Source organism: Bubalus bubalis, chromosome 12, assembly GCF_019923935.1.
Source record: "Bubalus bubalis isolate 160015118507 breed Murrah chromosome 12, NDDB_SH_1, whole genome shotgun sequence".
Classification (NCBI taxonomy): domain Eukaryota; kingdom Metazoa; phylum Chordata; class Mammalia; order Artiodactyla; family Bovidae; genus Bubalus; species Bubalus bubalis.
Genome location: NC_059168.1, coordinates 104,425,069 through 104,442,217, shown reverse-complemented (window position 1 = coordinate 104,442,217; position 17,149 = coordinate 104,425,069). Strand labels below are relative to the sequence as shown.

The 17,149-nt window shown below is 68.3% G+C and overlaps 1 protein-coding gene across 2 annotated transcripts in view; it reads right to left on the bottom strand.

Moving 5' to 3' along the window:
* Nucleotides 1-14,495, bottom strand: part of RXRA (retinoid X receptor alpha) — a 93,498-nt gene extending 79,003 nt beyond the window's left edge. Inside the window, exon 1 of one of the 2 annotated variants that reach the window (XM_025262069.3) lies at nt 14,377-14,495. In XM_025262069.3, coding sequence (XP_025117854.2) covers nt 14,377-14,404 — 28 coding nt within the window. In that variant the 5' untranslated portion in view covers nt 14,405-14,495. Of the gene's footprint in view, nt 1-5,397; nt 5,534-14,376 lie in introns of those variants that run through there. The other variant, XM_006062455.4, reaches the window with a different exon arrangement.
* Nucleotides 14,496-17,149: the final 2,654 nt, after the last annotated feature.

Genomic DNA, 17,149 nt, shown 5'->3' with positions numbered 1-17,149 from the left:
GATGGAGCAGCGGGCACGGAGCGGGCCCCCCGGGCACAGAGCGGGACGGGGCTGGGCCCGAGTGTCCTCCGTCCATCCCACTCACAGCCCTTCCTGACCATACCGCCCTGCGTCCTCAGGCGCCCGACTGGGGTCTCGCCCAGACTTGCTGGTCCATCTCTGACGTGGACACTGGAGGGCTGGTGAGATGGACGTGCCTCTGTGTCCCCGTCCCGGCCTTCCGTTCTGACCCCACGGCCCCCTACTAGTCCCACAGCGAGCCCTGGATAAACCCTGCCACCCTGGCCTGTCCGGCCCTCCCCTCCACACGGAAGGCCTGGGGCCGACAGCACGATGCAGGGTGCCCAGCCCGGGCTCCTCAGTCTCCTGCTGTGCAGAATGCTCGGGACTGGTGGCCCCACACCCGCAACCCGAGAGGCCTCAAGGGTCCTCCGAGCCCGCCCGCACCCGTAGACAGGGGGTGCGGCAGGCTGGGCACAGGCCGGCCCCAGGCCAGGGGCTGGACTGCAGCCCACAAGCTCTCCACCTGAGCCCCAGGCCCACCCAGGACTGACCCAGGAGGCCAGCACCCACCCCCGAATGCCAGATGCCAGCACAAGGCCCAGCTTCACCCACGTAGGCAGGCCAGGGCCCCCTCCCCCAGGCTGGGTGGTAAGCCCCCCAACCCGGGGTTCCCACGTCCCCACACCCATCGCAGAAAGACCTCAGCTGGCCAGAACCTCCAACGCCTCCCCTGCCACCCCACAGCAGGCTGCTCCCTCAGTGAGTCGGGCCTGGGCCCAACAGATGCAGTCTGCAGGAAGCCAAGTCCAGGCCTGCCCTAGGCACACCCTGCCCAGCCAGGTCCGAGGCAGACACACTGCTCACCTGGGTGTCCCCAGCCCACTCCGCCCAGCAGACACGCCCACGCTGATCACCCTTCCTCCTCAGTCACGGCCACCCCCAACCTCAACTTCCAGCAGAGAACCAAGGCAGGGAGTCAAGACACGGGCCCGTGAGCCCAGGGGCACACCCACGGCCACGGCCCACTCCCCACGACGGGCCCCCGGGGATGGGAAGAGGCCTCCTCGCATGACTACCTGGGGAGAAACGAGCTCCCCGCCACCAGGCGTGTGCGAGCCACGCAGCTGAGCCAGGGTCTCGCACACTCACACTTGGCTTCCCGAGGCCCCAGGGCCGCGCCAGGAAGCCGGGTGGAGACTGGAGGGCGGGGGCCTATCTAACCCAGCGTTTCTAAAAAGAGCCAACGGGGAAGTAAAAATAGGAAATAAAAATAAAATTGCTCCAGCCAGCCCTGGTTGTTTGTGTAGGAAACAAGGCATCTCCCAGCCCGGCAGGGCGTCCACGCTGCGCCCCTCCTGGACGAGGAATGTCTCCCCCCACCCAGCCTCCAGCCACCCCAGGAGGCCAGCTCTGCGCCCTGCGCAGGGAAGGCCCAAGAGGGGTCCTGAGAGCCAGGTTCAGATCTCAGCGCTGCCGCTGACCGGCCAGGTGACCCCGGGCGAGGGGCTGAGGCCCTGTGGGCCTCGGACGCAGACCCCCACCCCGCCCACGGCTCCGGCCCACCACCTCCTTCTGCCGGGAACCCCCCCACCCGGGACCCTCACCATCAGCAGAGCTCACCATAAGCGGACGCGAGGGGCCGGCCTGGCTCTCGGAGCAGCTCAGACCTGTGTCCTCGTGCGCACGACGCGAGGAAGGCTTCCACGCCCCCCTTCCCTGCGGCACCTGCAGGGCTGGCGTCAGGCTCACTCGCACTAAAGTGTGCGTGACTGACCCTGGCTTCAAGGCCGGCCCGTTCTCCCAGGGTGCAGGATCGCTCGGAGGAGAAGACAGCCCAGCCAGAGGGCACGAGAAGGGGGCTGGGGCTCCCTCATCTCACCGCCCCCAACTCTGGCAGGGCAGGGACCCTCCACCACCCGCCTCGTCCAGGGAGGCCCTCCCTTGCTGGGTCAGGCTCATCGACCGTCTGAGCCTGCCCGGGGCGCCCGCTGAAAGGGCAGGTGAGCACTGCTGACCGTGGTCGCCACAGCGCGGGCCCACGGCAGCGGGACAGGGGCTGCGGAGGAGCCCCTGCCCACCGCAGGCCTTTTCAGAGCATCCTCGTCCCTCCTGGGGTCCCTTTCGCCCCCACCCCTGGGTGTAACCTTCATCTGACCCCTCCCCCACGCCTGGAACCAGGGGGAGCTCCAGGGGGCTAGCCAAGGAGACTGGGGGTGACATTGGCGGTCTGACCCAGGACCCACTGGCCAGAGACCCCCCTCCGCACAGCCCCGTGGTCTTCCTCCAGCATACATCTGCCCACAGACCCCCGTCCCCCAGTCCTCCCCGTCGGGGCCTCCCCATCCCCCAGCCCTCGGGAGAAACCCCAGTATCCTGCACAGCGCACTTGTCCCTCGGGCCCCCTGCCCCTCAGACCGGCCCGTCTTGCCACACACACCCCGGGCACTGCCCACGCCTGCCGCTCAGCTGGGCTCCCAGCCCTCAGGGCCCACAAGGACTGTGGGTGCATCTCCAGGCCGGACATGCCCATGTGGGCACACGCGATCCACTCAGGCACACAGAGGCTCACACGTGCGCTCTGGCCCCAGAACCCGGCCACAGGGGTGATCCGACCCTGTCTCTGTGCTCCACGGGGTCCTGGCTCCAAGTCCCCAAGGAGGGTCTGGGCAGAATGGGGTCCCTGAGGACAGGGGGGCCCAAACACATGCCACTCGCAGTCTTGGCCTCTCTGTCCAGCAGCCACTGACTCCAGACCCCTGAGCAGGCCGGAGCATGCGAGGCGGGGGTCCCATGAGTGGGAACAGAGGATGACCGGGCAGACCCCGGGGCCCCCTGGCCTCTCAGTCCTGAGGGCCAAGTCCAAGGGACCCACGGCCAGCAGGGACCCACCCAATACGGGCACGTGAGCCGAGGGCCACCAGGCTCCAAGCAGGGCGTCCAGACGGCTGGGACACGCCGGCAGCGACAGCAGGGAGGGGGGCGCCCATGCGCACGCGTGTGTGTGGGGCCTGCACCAGGAGGGGCCGAGGGTAAGCGGGGAGGCAGGCCCAGGCAGGCCACCTCCAGAACCCCGGAGGGTCTCCCTACAAGGCCCACTTGCTACCCCAAGGCCATGATCTGCCTGCCCCGTGTCCAGCCCCAGGGGCCGGGGGTCCCTGGCTGCCCCCGCGATAACGACTCTGTAGCTTATCAGCCCCTTCCAGGACCAGCGTAGGCGCGAGAGCCATTCCACGCCCCCGTCAGCCGGCCATGAGAGTGCCCCACTGCCCAAAGGGGAGACACGGGGACTGTCCACAGCAGGCAGCTGGCAGCAATGAGCTGCGGGCAGGGCGACACAGAGACACACAGGAGCCGGCCTGTCTCCCAAGGAACGCAGCCAGTGAGGGCCTGGGAGGTGTGACCTTGCCCCATGACCCTGGGACTGCGGGCGGGAAGGGTGCCAGCCGGGGTCAGAGGGGCGGCACCTGGACTGGGGGCTGGCCAACCAAGAACCAGAACTGCCCACGGTCCTGCACCCAGACCGCGCCTGGGCAGAGGAGGCCTGTGCCCCGAACTAGCCACAGAGCTGGGAGGAAGTCAGCAGGCACCGAACACCCCGTGGGAGCCCAGCTCAGGCCAGGGGCTGTGCCCGGACACCTGCCCGCCCTTCCAGCCTGTGAGGGAGGCCCAGAAAGGCCTCGGATGCTCTCGGACACCCCGGGCTCTGCGGTGCACTTGGCCTGCGGATTCTCACGTCCCCCTGGGCGCCCATTTGCAATGGTGGCCCACGGCACGAGCTCCAGCCCGCCCAGCCGCCTGGGTCCAGGCAGTAGCGGCCAGGTGCCAGGCTGCACCCACACCAAAGTCCTAACGCCCCCAAACCCGCCCCCGCTACGATCTCCTCAGTGGGTAAAGGGCACAGCCCCTCTTACGCTCAGGGCCAAAGCCCCGGACCGCTTCTGCCTAGGTCACCAGGCCCCTGCCCTGCCCACCGGCCCCTCCTCACACACAACCCAGATGCCACCCCCCTAGCCCAGGACCCTCCAACGGCTCCACCTCCTGGGACAAAAGTTCAGAGGCTTCTCTGGGCTCTCTGATTCCATCTCTACCCTTCCCCCTGGCTGGTTCAGCTCCAGCCACACAGGAGATGCAAGCAGCTCTGGGGGGGAGGCCTCAGACACGTTAGTCAGACAAACTAAGGCGCAAACCTGAGGATGCAGAAGCTGGCGTCTCCCAGGCAAACTCCTGTGCGTCCTTCACGACCCCCTCCAGAGAGCCCGACCCAGTGACACCAGGGCAAACCGGTGATGCTTCTGCTGCGCCCGCGCTGCCTCCTGCGGTCCTCCCACACCCCACTCAGGCCATACCCTCCCTGACAGCAAAGGCAGGCGTGACCACGCCTGTCAACCACGAGCGACCGACCCTGCCACGCTTTATCAGCCCCACTTTACGGAGAAGGCCCAGAGGGGATTTCAGACTCTGGTCTAAAGTGACAGATGGTGGTGCCGGGGCCCACCCAGTCCCTCGGACCCCGAGCACCACTCGCCAGCCCGGGGGCTGGGCCTCACACAGCCCTGCCACGCCAGCGACCCCAGGAGCCAAGCGTCCGCAGACAGCCAGCCAGTCAGACGGACGGAGGGACAGACAGACGACGGCAGGCAGGAGGGAGGTTAGCTCTGAACCTCTCGCCCCACCGGCCAGGTTTCAACAAGACAGCCTCAGCTGCAGAGGAAGGAACCAGGTCTCAACACAGGGCATCGCCTGGGGCTGAGGGCCCCCCACGCTGCATCCGGGCACTGGGTCCAAGGGAAACCCGGGTTCTGTCCAGCAGCGGGAGGCGGCGGCCTCTGCGGCACTCAGAGCGGACGTGGGGGGACAGGAACACACACCGCCCCGGCCCTGGCCTCAGGCTCCCTCGAGGGCTGCTCCACGCCCAGGAGAAGGCCCCGGGGTGGACAGACACGCACAGCAGGGCTCCCCTCCCCTGGGAGTCGGGACGGACCCCCAGAGGGGCATCCAACGAGGACGACTCTGAGTCTCAAGTGGAGGGAGCAGGCAGATGTGTTTTCGGAAAACACTAACTCAGCCCACAAACACTTTCCGAGGCCACAGCGGCACCTGCCGCTCTGCGTTTAGCAGCAAACGAGGCCTCCGGCCAAGCCCACCGAGGTCTCGGGGTCCCCCTGCCCCAGGAGCAAGAGCCCGCCCGACCGGTGGTGTCAGCCAAGGGTCCCAGCGGGGAGCAGCACTTCCATCTCCGATGCGGCCCAACATCCTTCCTTCCATTTCACCAACGAGGAAACCGAGATAAACAGGGAGGAAGTAACACGCTCCAAGTCACAAAGTTCACGCGGCAAGGCCGGGGCGGGCAGGCCAGGGGGCTCTGAGCAACCCCTGGCCGTCGCTGGCACCCACCTTCTGTCCAGGGAGACAGACGAGGGAAGCGGGGAGGCCCTGGCTCTCCTCCCCACGTCCGAGACCCTCCAGCTGGACCCTGGAAGGTCGTGGCCCACCCAGCCTCCGTCTGAGCCCAGAGTGGCCTGGCACCCGGCACCGAAGGCCCCCACCTCCTGCCCTCCCACCCCCCCGCCCCGACCTTGATCCTGGGCAGAAAGTCCGGGAGCAGGGGTGGGGCAGGGGCGGCTCTGCCACCTCCCGTGGACTCTGGCCCCAATCAGAGCTCTTTTTCCTCAATCCAGGCGAGGAGGGGGTAAGTGAGGAGCCATCAGGCAGACCAGCGCTCCCGCAGGAGGCTCCATGTGGGGGGCGGGGGCACCCTGGCGATGGACCAGGGATGGAGGACAGACAGGCGACGGAGGAAAGGACCTCCAGCTGCTCCACGTGGAGAGGGGCCCAGCTCCGGCCACCCCCTTCCCCAGGAGCCGGGGCTGGTGTAAGCTCACGAGGAGGGCCAGCGTGGTCACGTTCCAGACCAGCACGTTCCAGGCCCAGGCAGCAGAGGGGACGTCAGGTCAGCAGGAACGGGCCCAGAGGGGCTGCCTGCTGCCAGGTGCCGGCCAGGCCCATTCCCGGCCTCCCCTCCTTCCAAGGTTAATTATTCCTAGAGCAGCTGACCACACCCCCCATGCTCCTTGGCGCCTCACCAGCAGATGGGCCACCCAGCCAGAGGCCAGCGGAGGAGCCTGGCTGTGCCGTCAGATCCTTCTGAAACCTGCCAGGGTGGGTCCTGACCCACCGCCCACCCAGCAAACTCTAGCTTATCCCTTAAAGCCTAACAACATCACCTCCTCTTTGCAGCCTCCCTGACTTCCCCAGGCAGTGAGAGGTGAGGCAACTGAGACCTGGAAAGGTGACTGGCCAGCCCAGGGACACCCGGCCTCCCCGCTCAGAGCTGACACTCGTTCTCACCGATCAGCTCCGAACACGAAAAAGCCAGAAAGCAGAATGAGTGGCGCTGAATGCATGGGAAGGGGGTGAGGGTCACAGGATCCTGAGCAGTGGGGGGCATCCCACGGAGGATGCGCATCCCATGGATGCACCAGCCCCACGGAGAATCCCAGGGCACAGGGTACGAACTGGCCTCAGGGCACCCGCAGGCCCCACCCAACCTCCATCTGCAACGCTCCAGACCCCCCCTCATGCTGCTCACCCCCAAACGGCCTCACCAGCACACCCCAGGTGAGAACCAGAGCTGGGCAGCTGGGCCCGCCGGGAGTGACCGTCCGGCCAACCCTCAGCCGACTTCCCAGCTCCCACAGCCCCGGGCCTGCCCCCTCAGCAGGGAGAGGACGGGGGCCATTTCCTGAGGAGCGGTCCCCAGCTCAGGGGAAGGAGGCTAAGGGCGAGAGACCGACAATTCCAGCAGCCAGAGGGCCCCAGGGAAACCACGGCAGGGGAGACGAGATCTGCCCGGACATGCAGCGAGCTGGCCAGAGAGCAAACTGGACTGTCCACACGGCCTGGGCTGCAGCCCTGCGGGACACGGGCTCTCCTGACCCATGCAGGTGGGGTGGGGGCGACCACCTGCCCACCCAGGTGTGGCAACCACAGAGGGGCTTAGGGATCCCCAAGAGCTCAATCAGGCATCTCCAGGAAGCGGCAACCTCTGCTGAGGGCACCCCAAAGCTGCTCCAGACAAAGCTGGGTCACGGGGGTGCACAGCAGGCGTGTCCCCAAGAAGGAGGCCCACCACCGCTCGGACCCCAGCGTTGGCCTTCTTCTGGGCCCTCATCAGCCAGGGCACCTTAGGCACATCCCTCAAGCTCCCCAAGTCTGAAAGCCCCATCCCCAAAACGTGGACCGCAGGGCCCCTCCGCTTGAGGGGCAGCTCAGCCAGGTCACCACCGTGCGACCACTGCTGCCCAGTAACCCCAGCACCCGGCCTGGCCTCTCAGGGCCCAACGGCCGGCAAGGTGGGTGCTCTGGACAAGAGGCCGGGATTCTCCGGAGAGCGGGGCCAGGCTGGCCCACCAGCCCCGGACAAGGCCCTGGGGGCGCCCTCCAAGCTGCGGGGTGAGCGGCCACAACAGCAGCTGCTGGTGACCTCCACCCCCTCCTCAACCCCCAGCACGTTCCTGGGCGGCGTGGGGCCATGCGTGCTCCCGGCCAGCCCTCCGCTGCTTCTCCCAGGCAACGCTGTCACCCCACGCCCAAGCCCAGCACCCCGTCCCAGCACCCACCGCCCTGCGTCCTGCGCACACACACATGAGGGGGCGACTGGGGACGGCCTGGCTGGAGCTGACCGGGGACAGCACGCAGCTTCTGGAGGACACAGGCCCATAGACGGGCACGGAAGGGACTGGGACAGGGACCCCCAGGTGGGGGCTCGGGGCCAGCCGCCCAACTGGTGCCCACTCCCAAGGCCCGAGCAGAAGGCAGCCGTCCGTCAGGGGCCCGTGAGCGCAGCGACTCCGGCCACCTGGGCTGTCACCACCCGACCTCTGCCCAGGGCCAGCGCGGACACTTAAGCTAAATTGGTCAATTACGGGCCACTTAGACCCGTCCTGGGGCTCCCGGCCTCCCTCTGCTCAGCTCGGCAGCACCAGGAAGCCGGTTGAATCAGTAACCTCATTACAGCCCCGCAGCCACACCCGGGGCCAGCTTTGAACTCCGCGGGGCGGATCCGTGGCTGCTGCAGGGTTTACACGCGGCTGGCCCAGGCCCAGCTCGCTCCCCCCTCCATCCCCTCCCCTCCGCGCCAGAGGCTCCAGACTCAAGACAGCCGCAGCCTCCACGAGGACCCGTCACAGCAGCCCCGTGCCCCGCGCCCAGCCAGGGAGACTGAGGCCCAGCCAGAGACCGTGCAGCTCGGATAAGCCCGCACGAGGGCCTGGGTCCTCTCCTGGGCCCATGCGCAAGGAAGGCACAGCTAACTCCAGCCCAGGGGCCCAGCCTGAGCCCCCAGGAAGCCACGTGGGGTCCCCAACCCCGGCCCAGGCTCGGGCCCACTCACAGGGGCACCGGCCACGTCGGGCTCCAAGCCCACCCAGGACCCTCCCCACTCCAGCCCCTGCCTGCCGCCGGCTCACCCTCTGCACAGAGCTGGCGGCCTAATCCCGATCCCCCACGGCCCCGGGGCCCCTCCCTGTCCCAGGGTCAACCAGCCGCCTCTCACACAGTAGCGCCTCTCCCAGCTTAGGCCACACAGGCCCGGGGGCCAGGCCTCTGGGCGCTGGTCTCAGCTGACCGTGCTCCATAGGGCCCACCCCCACACCTGTTGCAAGCCCGCCTCCCCGCCAGAGTCCGCGCCAGAACCGGCTCCAGCAGGAAGCCTGGCCACCCCCACCGCTCACGCCCAGCTCTGCGAGGCGGCGGGGCCCGGCCAGCACCGGGCAGGTGCTCCCCGGGCGCTGAGTGGACCAGAGCCAGCCAGCAGGCCCGAGGCCTTCTAAGGAAGACCTCATGAGGACTGTGCTGGATCCAGCTGGGGAGGCCGGGCCTGGGTGCGTGTGTGCACACGCATGTGCAGCTGTTCATATACATGGATGCGTGTACGCCTCTGCACCTTTGTGCATGGACGCATGGGGCGTGCAGTCACGAGCACGTGTGTGTGTGTGTGTGTGTGTGTGTGTTCGGGGTGGGGAACATGGCGATAAGTGAGGCCCCGCCCTGCCCTGGGGACCAGGTGTGGCTGCCCCCCCCAGCACCCACTGGGGCCCTCAGGGATTTACTGCGGACAGCTCCGCCCTGGGGGGAGGACCCCAGGCCACAGGGGTCCTGAGGCTGCGCCTCGAGCTGTGACCCAGCCCATGGTTCTCCACCCTCGGCTCTGGCCCTACCCCCAGCCAGGGACAACCCGGGAGGAGGACCTTCCAGGGAGAACGGGAGAGGAGGGTAGTGAAGCTTCAACCCCCGTCAGGTCTCCCAGAACAGAACGCTCACTCGAGGGCCCGGGACACCTAACAGGGCTCCCGGGGAAGCAGGACAGGGCACAGATGCAGGGCCCACCAGGCAGGTGGTTTCTGAAGACGCCCCTTGAGAATCAGGCGGTCGGGGCCCGTCCCAGGACACGGGCCCGACCGGAGCTGAGAAAAGGCAGGCAGAACTGCCCAGAGGCGAGCCCAGCCCGACGGCCCCCACAGCTCCACGGGCCCGTCCCTGAGAGGACGTCACGGGGCTAGAAACCCAGGCCCGGGGACGCAGCGGGCACCCAGGGGATGGCACCACTGTGTCCTCAGGTGGGCAGCACAGGGCTCTGGACGTGTCATACGGGGCATTCAGAGACATGGGGCAGATGGGGCTACGGATGAAAGGGGAACCTGCGCAGGCCCCGGGCTCACCTGCCCGCTCGCGTGGGACGCAGGAACACACAGACGACGCGGGACAGCCGGCAGGTGGGCCGGGCGGCCGGGGCGCGGCACACAGGGCCGCGGCGCGCGCGTCCCCACTCTCCCCTGCGTCGGCCCGGGCCAATTTTATTTAGCTGCTTTCTGCTCCATTTCACGCTCATTCCGCTGCTGAGCTAGACAATTGCTCTGTAACTCTAGGGTGCAATTTCCCAGTCTGTGAGGCGCTGGGGCACGACTGCTCGAACATCCCGCACCAGGCTCTCAGTGGGCGCGCAAGCCAGGCCCTCGCCCACCCCCTCCCAGGGGCCGGGGAGCAGGGCCCCAGCCGGCTGCGGGAGCCCAGACCAGGCGCCTCGCCAGTGCTCCGAGCGTGGAGGACGGGGCGGGGCCGCCCCCTTTCCCGCGTCTGCTGCGGCCGCAGCAGCACCTACGCCTCTGCTTCATGGTCCTGTTTTGCTCCATCACTGGACACCCAGGCCCCCTGACCCCCGTCATCAACCCAGACAGGGCACACAGGGAGGCTCTGACCACAGGCCGCACCTCTGAAGGAGGCCGTCAGGGAGACACAATCGACTGCCTTCCCCTGCATCCAGCAAGGGCCGGCGCGCGCGTCCATTTTACAGATGAACGGTTGAGGCTCAGATAGGCCGGCAGGCAGGACACACACACAGGCAGCAAGGACGGGGGACCCGATCTCCAGAGGCCTGGCCACCAGCCCACAAGAAGACACAGCCCCCCAGGAAGGGGCAGCTCCAGGGTCCCCGGGATACACCAGGTCACTCGAGAGGGTGCAGGTCGGGGAAGCAAGGGACAGAGGAGCCTGCGGACGGGAGAGTGAATCCGGAGCTGTCCCGGCATGAGTAGGGCAGGCGGGGAGAGGGAAGGGGACTGGCCCTGCCCCCTGACCGCAGCGTCCAGGACACAGACCTGCTCAGTGCACGCCAGGGCAAAAGGCTCGAGGGGCGCCCACCGGCGGACACCAGCCCCACCAGGCACCAGGGCCCACGAGGGTCCAGGCCCCTGCCCGTACCTGAGCCTGCCAGCAGCCGGCTCCCATGGGAACAGACCGGTAGGCTGGGCACCTCAAGCCCCTGGCCACTAGGGCCGGCTACCATGAACCCTGACAAAACCAGGGGCAGGTGGAAGAGGGAAGGAGGGTCAGGTCTGGTCCTGGGCCAGCTCACGGGCCTCCGCCCTGGCCTGTGCACAGCGGCTGAGTCAAGCCCGGGAGCTCTCTGCTCCTACGGGACGCGCCAAGCTCGAGACCACCACCCGCTGCGGAAACAGGCCAACTGTGGAAAGAGCCCAGGCAAGCCAGGAAGGTGGAACTCTGCAGGCGGCTTCCGCAGGCTCTGGGCGGGCCTTCGGGGCCTTCGCCCCCGCACACACACACCACCCCCCAAGTCTGTCCCACCCCGACTCGCCAAGGGCCCTGTCCTGATGCCGGATGCCACGCACACCCGCCCCATTCTGCACGCACAGCGATTCCACAACCAGCCCCTGGGGCCTCCTCTCCCACGACGACAGACAAGGACCACCACCGGAAACCCGCCCCAGAGCCACACGGAGGCGGGGGCCAGGGCAGGGGAGGCCAGGGAGGGCAGGCGGAGGGCCTCCTGGAGGAGGCGCAGCTCCCTGCAGGCCCTGAAGGACAGGCACAGCTGGACGAGCTGGTAGAGCTGGAGCCGGCCCCCAGCGGCCACCCCGGTGTGCGCACGGCTGCCCGTTCAGCTCTGCCAAGCCCCAGCTCAGAGCCGCCCGGCCCGCCCCCCGTGGCCCTTCCCGAGGGTCCCCAGCGCGTCCCACCGCGTCCAGGCAGAGTGGGTAAGGGCTAGAGGCACTGGGCCCAGGCGCAGCGGACAGACGTCCAAGTCCAGGCCGGCAAGGCGACGGCCACAGCCACGGCCAAGCCCATCCAAGGGCTGTTTTTCTCACCCTGACACTTCCCCCATCAACACACAGAGCCCCCTCTGGAGTTTACCAAAACAAACGCCCCAACAGTCCCAGGGGCCAGGCCAAGACGGGACTGCCTCGGCAGGCCGGCCTCCAAGCCCGGCCTCCGCAGAGTCACGTGACCCTGTTATTTCGGGAGGCCCGAGAATGTGCTCTATTTTGGGTCCCGAGGGCTCTGATGTTACCAGATGCCCCTCATCCGGGATCCAAGTTCTCCCAGGTCCCCAAGAGCTGCCCAGAGAGCGATCAGTGGACCTACTGTGCTGTTACTGCGCCCCCCACCCATCCCCAGGCAAACGGGCCATGAGCAGCCAGGAGTCCGGGGTCTGAGGCCTCGAGACCGCAGACTCAGCCTTGCAGCCCCACCGGCCAGGCTGGTGCCAGCACAGGCCTTCTCTCACTAGCAGAGGCGCTGGTCAGCCGTGGGCAGCAGGGGCTGCCGTGGACAAGTTCTTGGGCCCAGATCCGTACCTCGGGCTCGTCCCTGCCCTGCCCTGCCCTCACGGGGAGGCTTGGCAGCTGGGAGACTCCCGGGCAGGTAAGAGCAAGGACCCAGGCCCGCCACACCCCAGGCAGTAGGTACTGGAAGGACCAGGCCCTCTGCCCGAGGCCCCGAAAGTGGACGGACAACCGTTAAGGGGCAATGCCGCCTACCCAACTGCTCCAGATCTGCCCTGGGCAGCCAGCCACGCCTGGACAGGCCGGGCCTTCCGACACTCACCCCCCACGAGGGATTAGGCCGTGTTGACAAAAGGGCTTAGGCAAGTAGCCGCTTAAATGGACCTTCAACTCCACTGGACTTCAGAGCTGGTCACAAGCTTAGAAAAAAAATAAAGTGTAATCAGAGTCCAGGGCTGTCTGCTCAGGCCTGGGGCATGGGCTGCCTGGGAGGCCGCAGGCCAGGTCAGAGAGAAGCCCCCACCCCCAGCCTCCTTGCCGCGGCGGGAGGGCTGGGGGGAACATGACACCCGTCCAGGTTCCTGGGACACAACTTTTCCTCCCTGTGGGGACTCCAGCACAGCCAGCCTGCGGCCGGGGCCCTCCAGGGGCCCACTCCTAGGACCCTGCCAGCATGTCAGGGACGGGGACCCGTCCGGCTCCACGCACCCAGGCAGGGCCCTGCCTCATCGGGGGGCCTGGGAGAAGAGCAAAGACAGAGTTGAGCGCTCCTGTCCCAGGGGGCGCCTCTGTGTGTGTGTACACATATGTGTAAGACTTTAATAGGCGACAGGAGAGGTTGTTGGCCTACATAGGACCCCCCACCCCCAGCCAGGCCCAGCAGCAGCGAGTCAGAATCAACTCAGCTTTCAATCCATACACACGGCACCACCACGGGCTGGGGCTTCAAACCCCAAACCATCACTTTGTAGCCGCTGGTCTCAACCGGTTGTCTCATCCGCAAAATGGACGTGCGTGCCCGCCCTGGAGGCTCTGAGGAGGAAGGAGAGCGCCCAGCCTGGCGCCTGCGGAGGTCTGGACTGCGCAGGGTCACGGAAAGAGTCTTCTTGGACCCGGCGAACTTGGAAGCCCACCCCGGTCACCATGTCACACGCCCCTCTGCGCGCCTGCCAGGAGTGCTCAGACCCTCACCCAGCCATCCCGGGAAGCCCGGCCGGCTCCACGCGGCTCCCCTCCACCTCCCCATCTCAACAAACGTCCCCGCAGCTGCGCCACGTTCTGGCGGCCAACCGGGTGGCCAAACTGCACCCCAGGCTGCCAGGGGGTGGGCAGGCAGGAGCGGCAACAGACCGCGGGTTTCATTCATAATCAGCTGTTTTAATTTCCATTCAGCACAAATCCTTCACCCAGCCTGACAGCCCGGCTGCCGGCCCCACCGCCAAATTAATATCCTTCCCGGGCTCATTTATAAAGTCTCCCCACCCCCTCCCCCTCCCCTGCCTCTCACTGGTTCCCAAACCCGCGTTAGGACAGTGGGCTGGGGGCACCTGGCCATGCCCCCTCCTCCTTTGTGGGGCCAGAACTGGAGCTGGAGAGTGGTCCAGGGCAAGGGAGCCACTGGGCGCGATGGCAGCGGGAGGACAGGGAAGCCGGCCCTCAGACCCTCCAGGGTGTCCACCCCAAGTGCAGGGCCAGCTCCAGGGAACGCCAGGAGAACACTCGCGTGCGCCAGAGTGAGGGTCCCCGTTTCTGGAAGGGGGCCTCCCCGGGTTTGATGGTCCCGGTCTTAAGGCCCTTCGGCGACCCTGCCCACTGGCGCCCGGGCGGCTCTGGGGGAGGAGGGGTCCCGAGCGTTCCAGGGCCGGCGGCCTGCTGGACTCCGCAGCCCGGGCGGCGGCGCAGAGGCCGTCCCGATGCCAGGGCGGCCGGAGGCTGGGAGCGCACAAGTTGCGCCACCCCGCTGGAGCTGGGCGCCCGGGCGGGGGGCGCCAGCTAACGCCGGGCGGGGCCGGGAGTCCCCCCCGCCCCGGTCCAGCCGACCGGCCGCCCCTCCGGCCCCGCTGCCCGCCCGCTGCCCGCTCCAAGTCGGCGGCCCGCCGCGGCCCGCGAGCTGCCCGCCGCCCTCGCCCGCTCCGCGCCCAGCCGGCCCGGGGAAAAGTTACCCGGCCCACCCGCTCCCGGCCCCGCGCCCCAACTCCGCGCGGGCCGGCCGGGGGGCGCGGGGCCGGGCGGGGCGGGCCGGGGGCCCCGCGCGCGCCGGGGACGCGCCCCGCCGCCGCCCGCGATCACTCACCGAGCGGCAGGAAATGTTTGGTGTCCATGTCTGCGGCGACCTCGCGGCGGCCCCCGGCGCGGCCGGCCGGGCCCGGGCGGCGGGAGCCGGCGGCGGCGGCGGCGGCGGCGGCGCGCGGAGGCCGCGGCGCGGCGAGTTGTTGCAAAAGTCGCCCAACAATGTAAACTACTTGTGCCGCGCGCCCCCGCCGCGCGCGCGCCCGCCCGCGCCCCCGCCGCGCGCGCCCGCGCCCCGCTCCGACCGCGGCGGCGCCGGCGGGGGGGCGGCGGGGGGCCCGCGACGGGCGCGGACTCGGCGCAGCGCCGCCACCCTCCCGCCCGGCCTGCGCGCGCTCCCAGCCCCGCCCGCCCGGAGCGCGCCCCCCGCCGGCCCCCCGCCCCCACCCGCCCTCCCGGAGCGCACCCGCCCTGCGCCCCTCTGCCGTCCGGAGCGCGCCCAGCCCCGCCCGCCCGGAGCGCACCCCCCTCCGCCCCCCCCGCCCCCTGCGCGCCCCCCCCTCCGCCGTCCGGAGCGCGCCCCCTTCCCCCGCGCCGCCCGCCCCGCCGCCGAGTTGCAGGCGAGGGAGCGCGGTGCAAACTTGCAAGTTTTCCTCCGCCAGGGGTTCCCGGGAGTCGCTCGGGGGCAGCGGCGCGGGGGCGGGGGGGGCGCGGGCGGGGCGGGAGCAGAATTCCCTCCCCGGCCTGCCACCCCCCCCCCAAAAAAAAAAAAAGCCACCGGGCGGAGCAGGCGGACAGCGGCCGGGCCATTGTCTGGGCGGCCACACAAAGCGGCCAGCCGCGCGGCGCGCAGAGCCTGCCTGGCGCCTGGGGAAACTGAGGCCCCGGGCGGCACAGGCTCGGCTCCGGCGTCTAGTGTGGGGTTTCATTTTCTGGAGCCCCCATCCGGCCCCCACTCCCACACTCCGGGCGCCCCCAGCCCCGCCCCCACGGACGGCCAGCTAGGCTCCCCCCACCCCGGGAAGGGGGGCTGGGTGGGAAGGGGGCGCCCCGGCTTCTGGGAGCACCAGGCTGGGTACCAGGCGCGGCAAGCTGGGTGCTGACTCTGTGGCCAGGTGGCTATTTTTACGCCTTGGACAGTTCTCTGCCCTGACTTTTAAATTCATGACGTGTTTGTTTAAAAGCCAAAGGACGGATGCCCGTCCTGACAGCTCGGGGCAGCTGGAGTTGGGGCTCCTGTGTGAGTTACCTGCGTGGACCTGGGTCTCCTGACCCCGGCCCCACCCCAGGCCCGCTGCCCTGCTAGGTCCACTCCCCGAGGCGCTTCCCCACGACACCCGGGCCGCACATGTGGCCCCTGGGCCAGGGGCGCTGATGGGAGGGCCCAGTCGGCGGCTCAGGGACAGACACAGCCCTGGGCTACAGGGGGGCCCTCCTGCCTCGGGCACCATTGCCACCTATGTGACCTCCAGCCTGCCTCTCCAGCCCCCTTCTGGGCTTCACTTTCCCCTCTGTGCAATGGGCACACAACAGGACCGCCTCCCCATGGACAGCCAGGGGCTGGATCCCACAAGGCCACTGAGACCTGTCCTGCTGCAGAGAGAGGCCCCTGGGCCACTGGGAGCATCCTGGGCTGGGGGGGTCAGGTAAGTGCTGGTTGGGGAGCCCTCCCTCCCCCGGCACAACCACAGGCCATGGCCCAGGCTTGCCCTGTCCCCCTGGCTCCTGTCTGATCCCTGCCTGCCTTCCTCCCCTACTCGAGAAAGTCTGGTTTTTGCTGGCTCCTGAGCCCCCTGCCCATCTGCCCTTGCCTCCAGCCGTGGCCGGTGTAAGACTGGTCCTCGTCACTGTCGTCCCAGCAAACCCACTCCCCTCTTCGCCCCACTGGGCACCCACTTCTAAAGCCTGTTTCCCTCCGCCAGGGCTGGGGGCGGGCAAGCATGCAGGATGAGCAGGAGCGAACACGGGTGCTGACACGTCTGGGGTGCACGCCGCGTGCCAGCCCCCGTCTTCGGGCCTGTCTCCATTGCCCCTGGCACGGCCTTCCCTCTGTGCACCATCAGTGGCCCGTCTGAACTCCATCCTCCCGGCCTGTCCTCCTGACCTGAGTCAGACCTCGCCACTGCCGCCGGAGATGAAGAGGCCCTCGCCGCTCGGGAGAGGAGACCACCCAGTACCATGGCACCCACTTCTTGGCTGGGCAGTGGGCACCACTAGCCTACCTGACTGAGGAGGACAGCCAAGGCCGGGAGAGATGACGGCGTGGAGCACCGTCACTCTGCCGCGAGGATGAAGCCAGCGTTTTGGGAACGTCTGGGCCAGCGAGGGTGTGGACCCACACAGGCCCCCAGCCCCGGTGGCCTCTGTGCAGCGCTGCCTTTGCGCCACGTCCCATGCAGACAGCCAGCCATGCTCTGCGAGCGGGGCCAGGGTGCCAAAGAGACGTGAACTGTTCCTGCGTCCATTGCCGTGGGTCGGTCACTCATTCGACAAACATCTCTTCAGCCCTTGCCAAGGGGCGAGACCGTGTGCTCCAGTCTAGGTAGTCAGGCGGAGGTGTGGTCCCAGGTGAACAGGCATGGGCTGGCTCCCAGTTCTTCCTATTCCCAGCCGTGTGACCTGGCCAGGTCCCTCCTTCCCTGTGCCTCAGTCTCCTCTTCTGTAGAGTGGGCACGGTCACTCTGTGCCACTGAGTCACGGGAAGACTGAATGAGATGAGGCAGGGAGAGTCACGTAATCACGTGGACCACAGCCTTGTCTAACTCAATGAAACTATGAGCCGGGCCGTGTAGGGCCACCCAAGATGGATGGGTCATGGTGGAGAATTCTGACAAAAT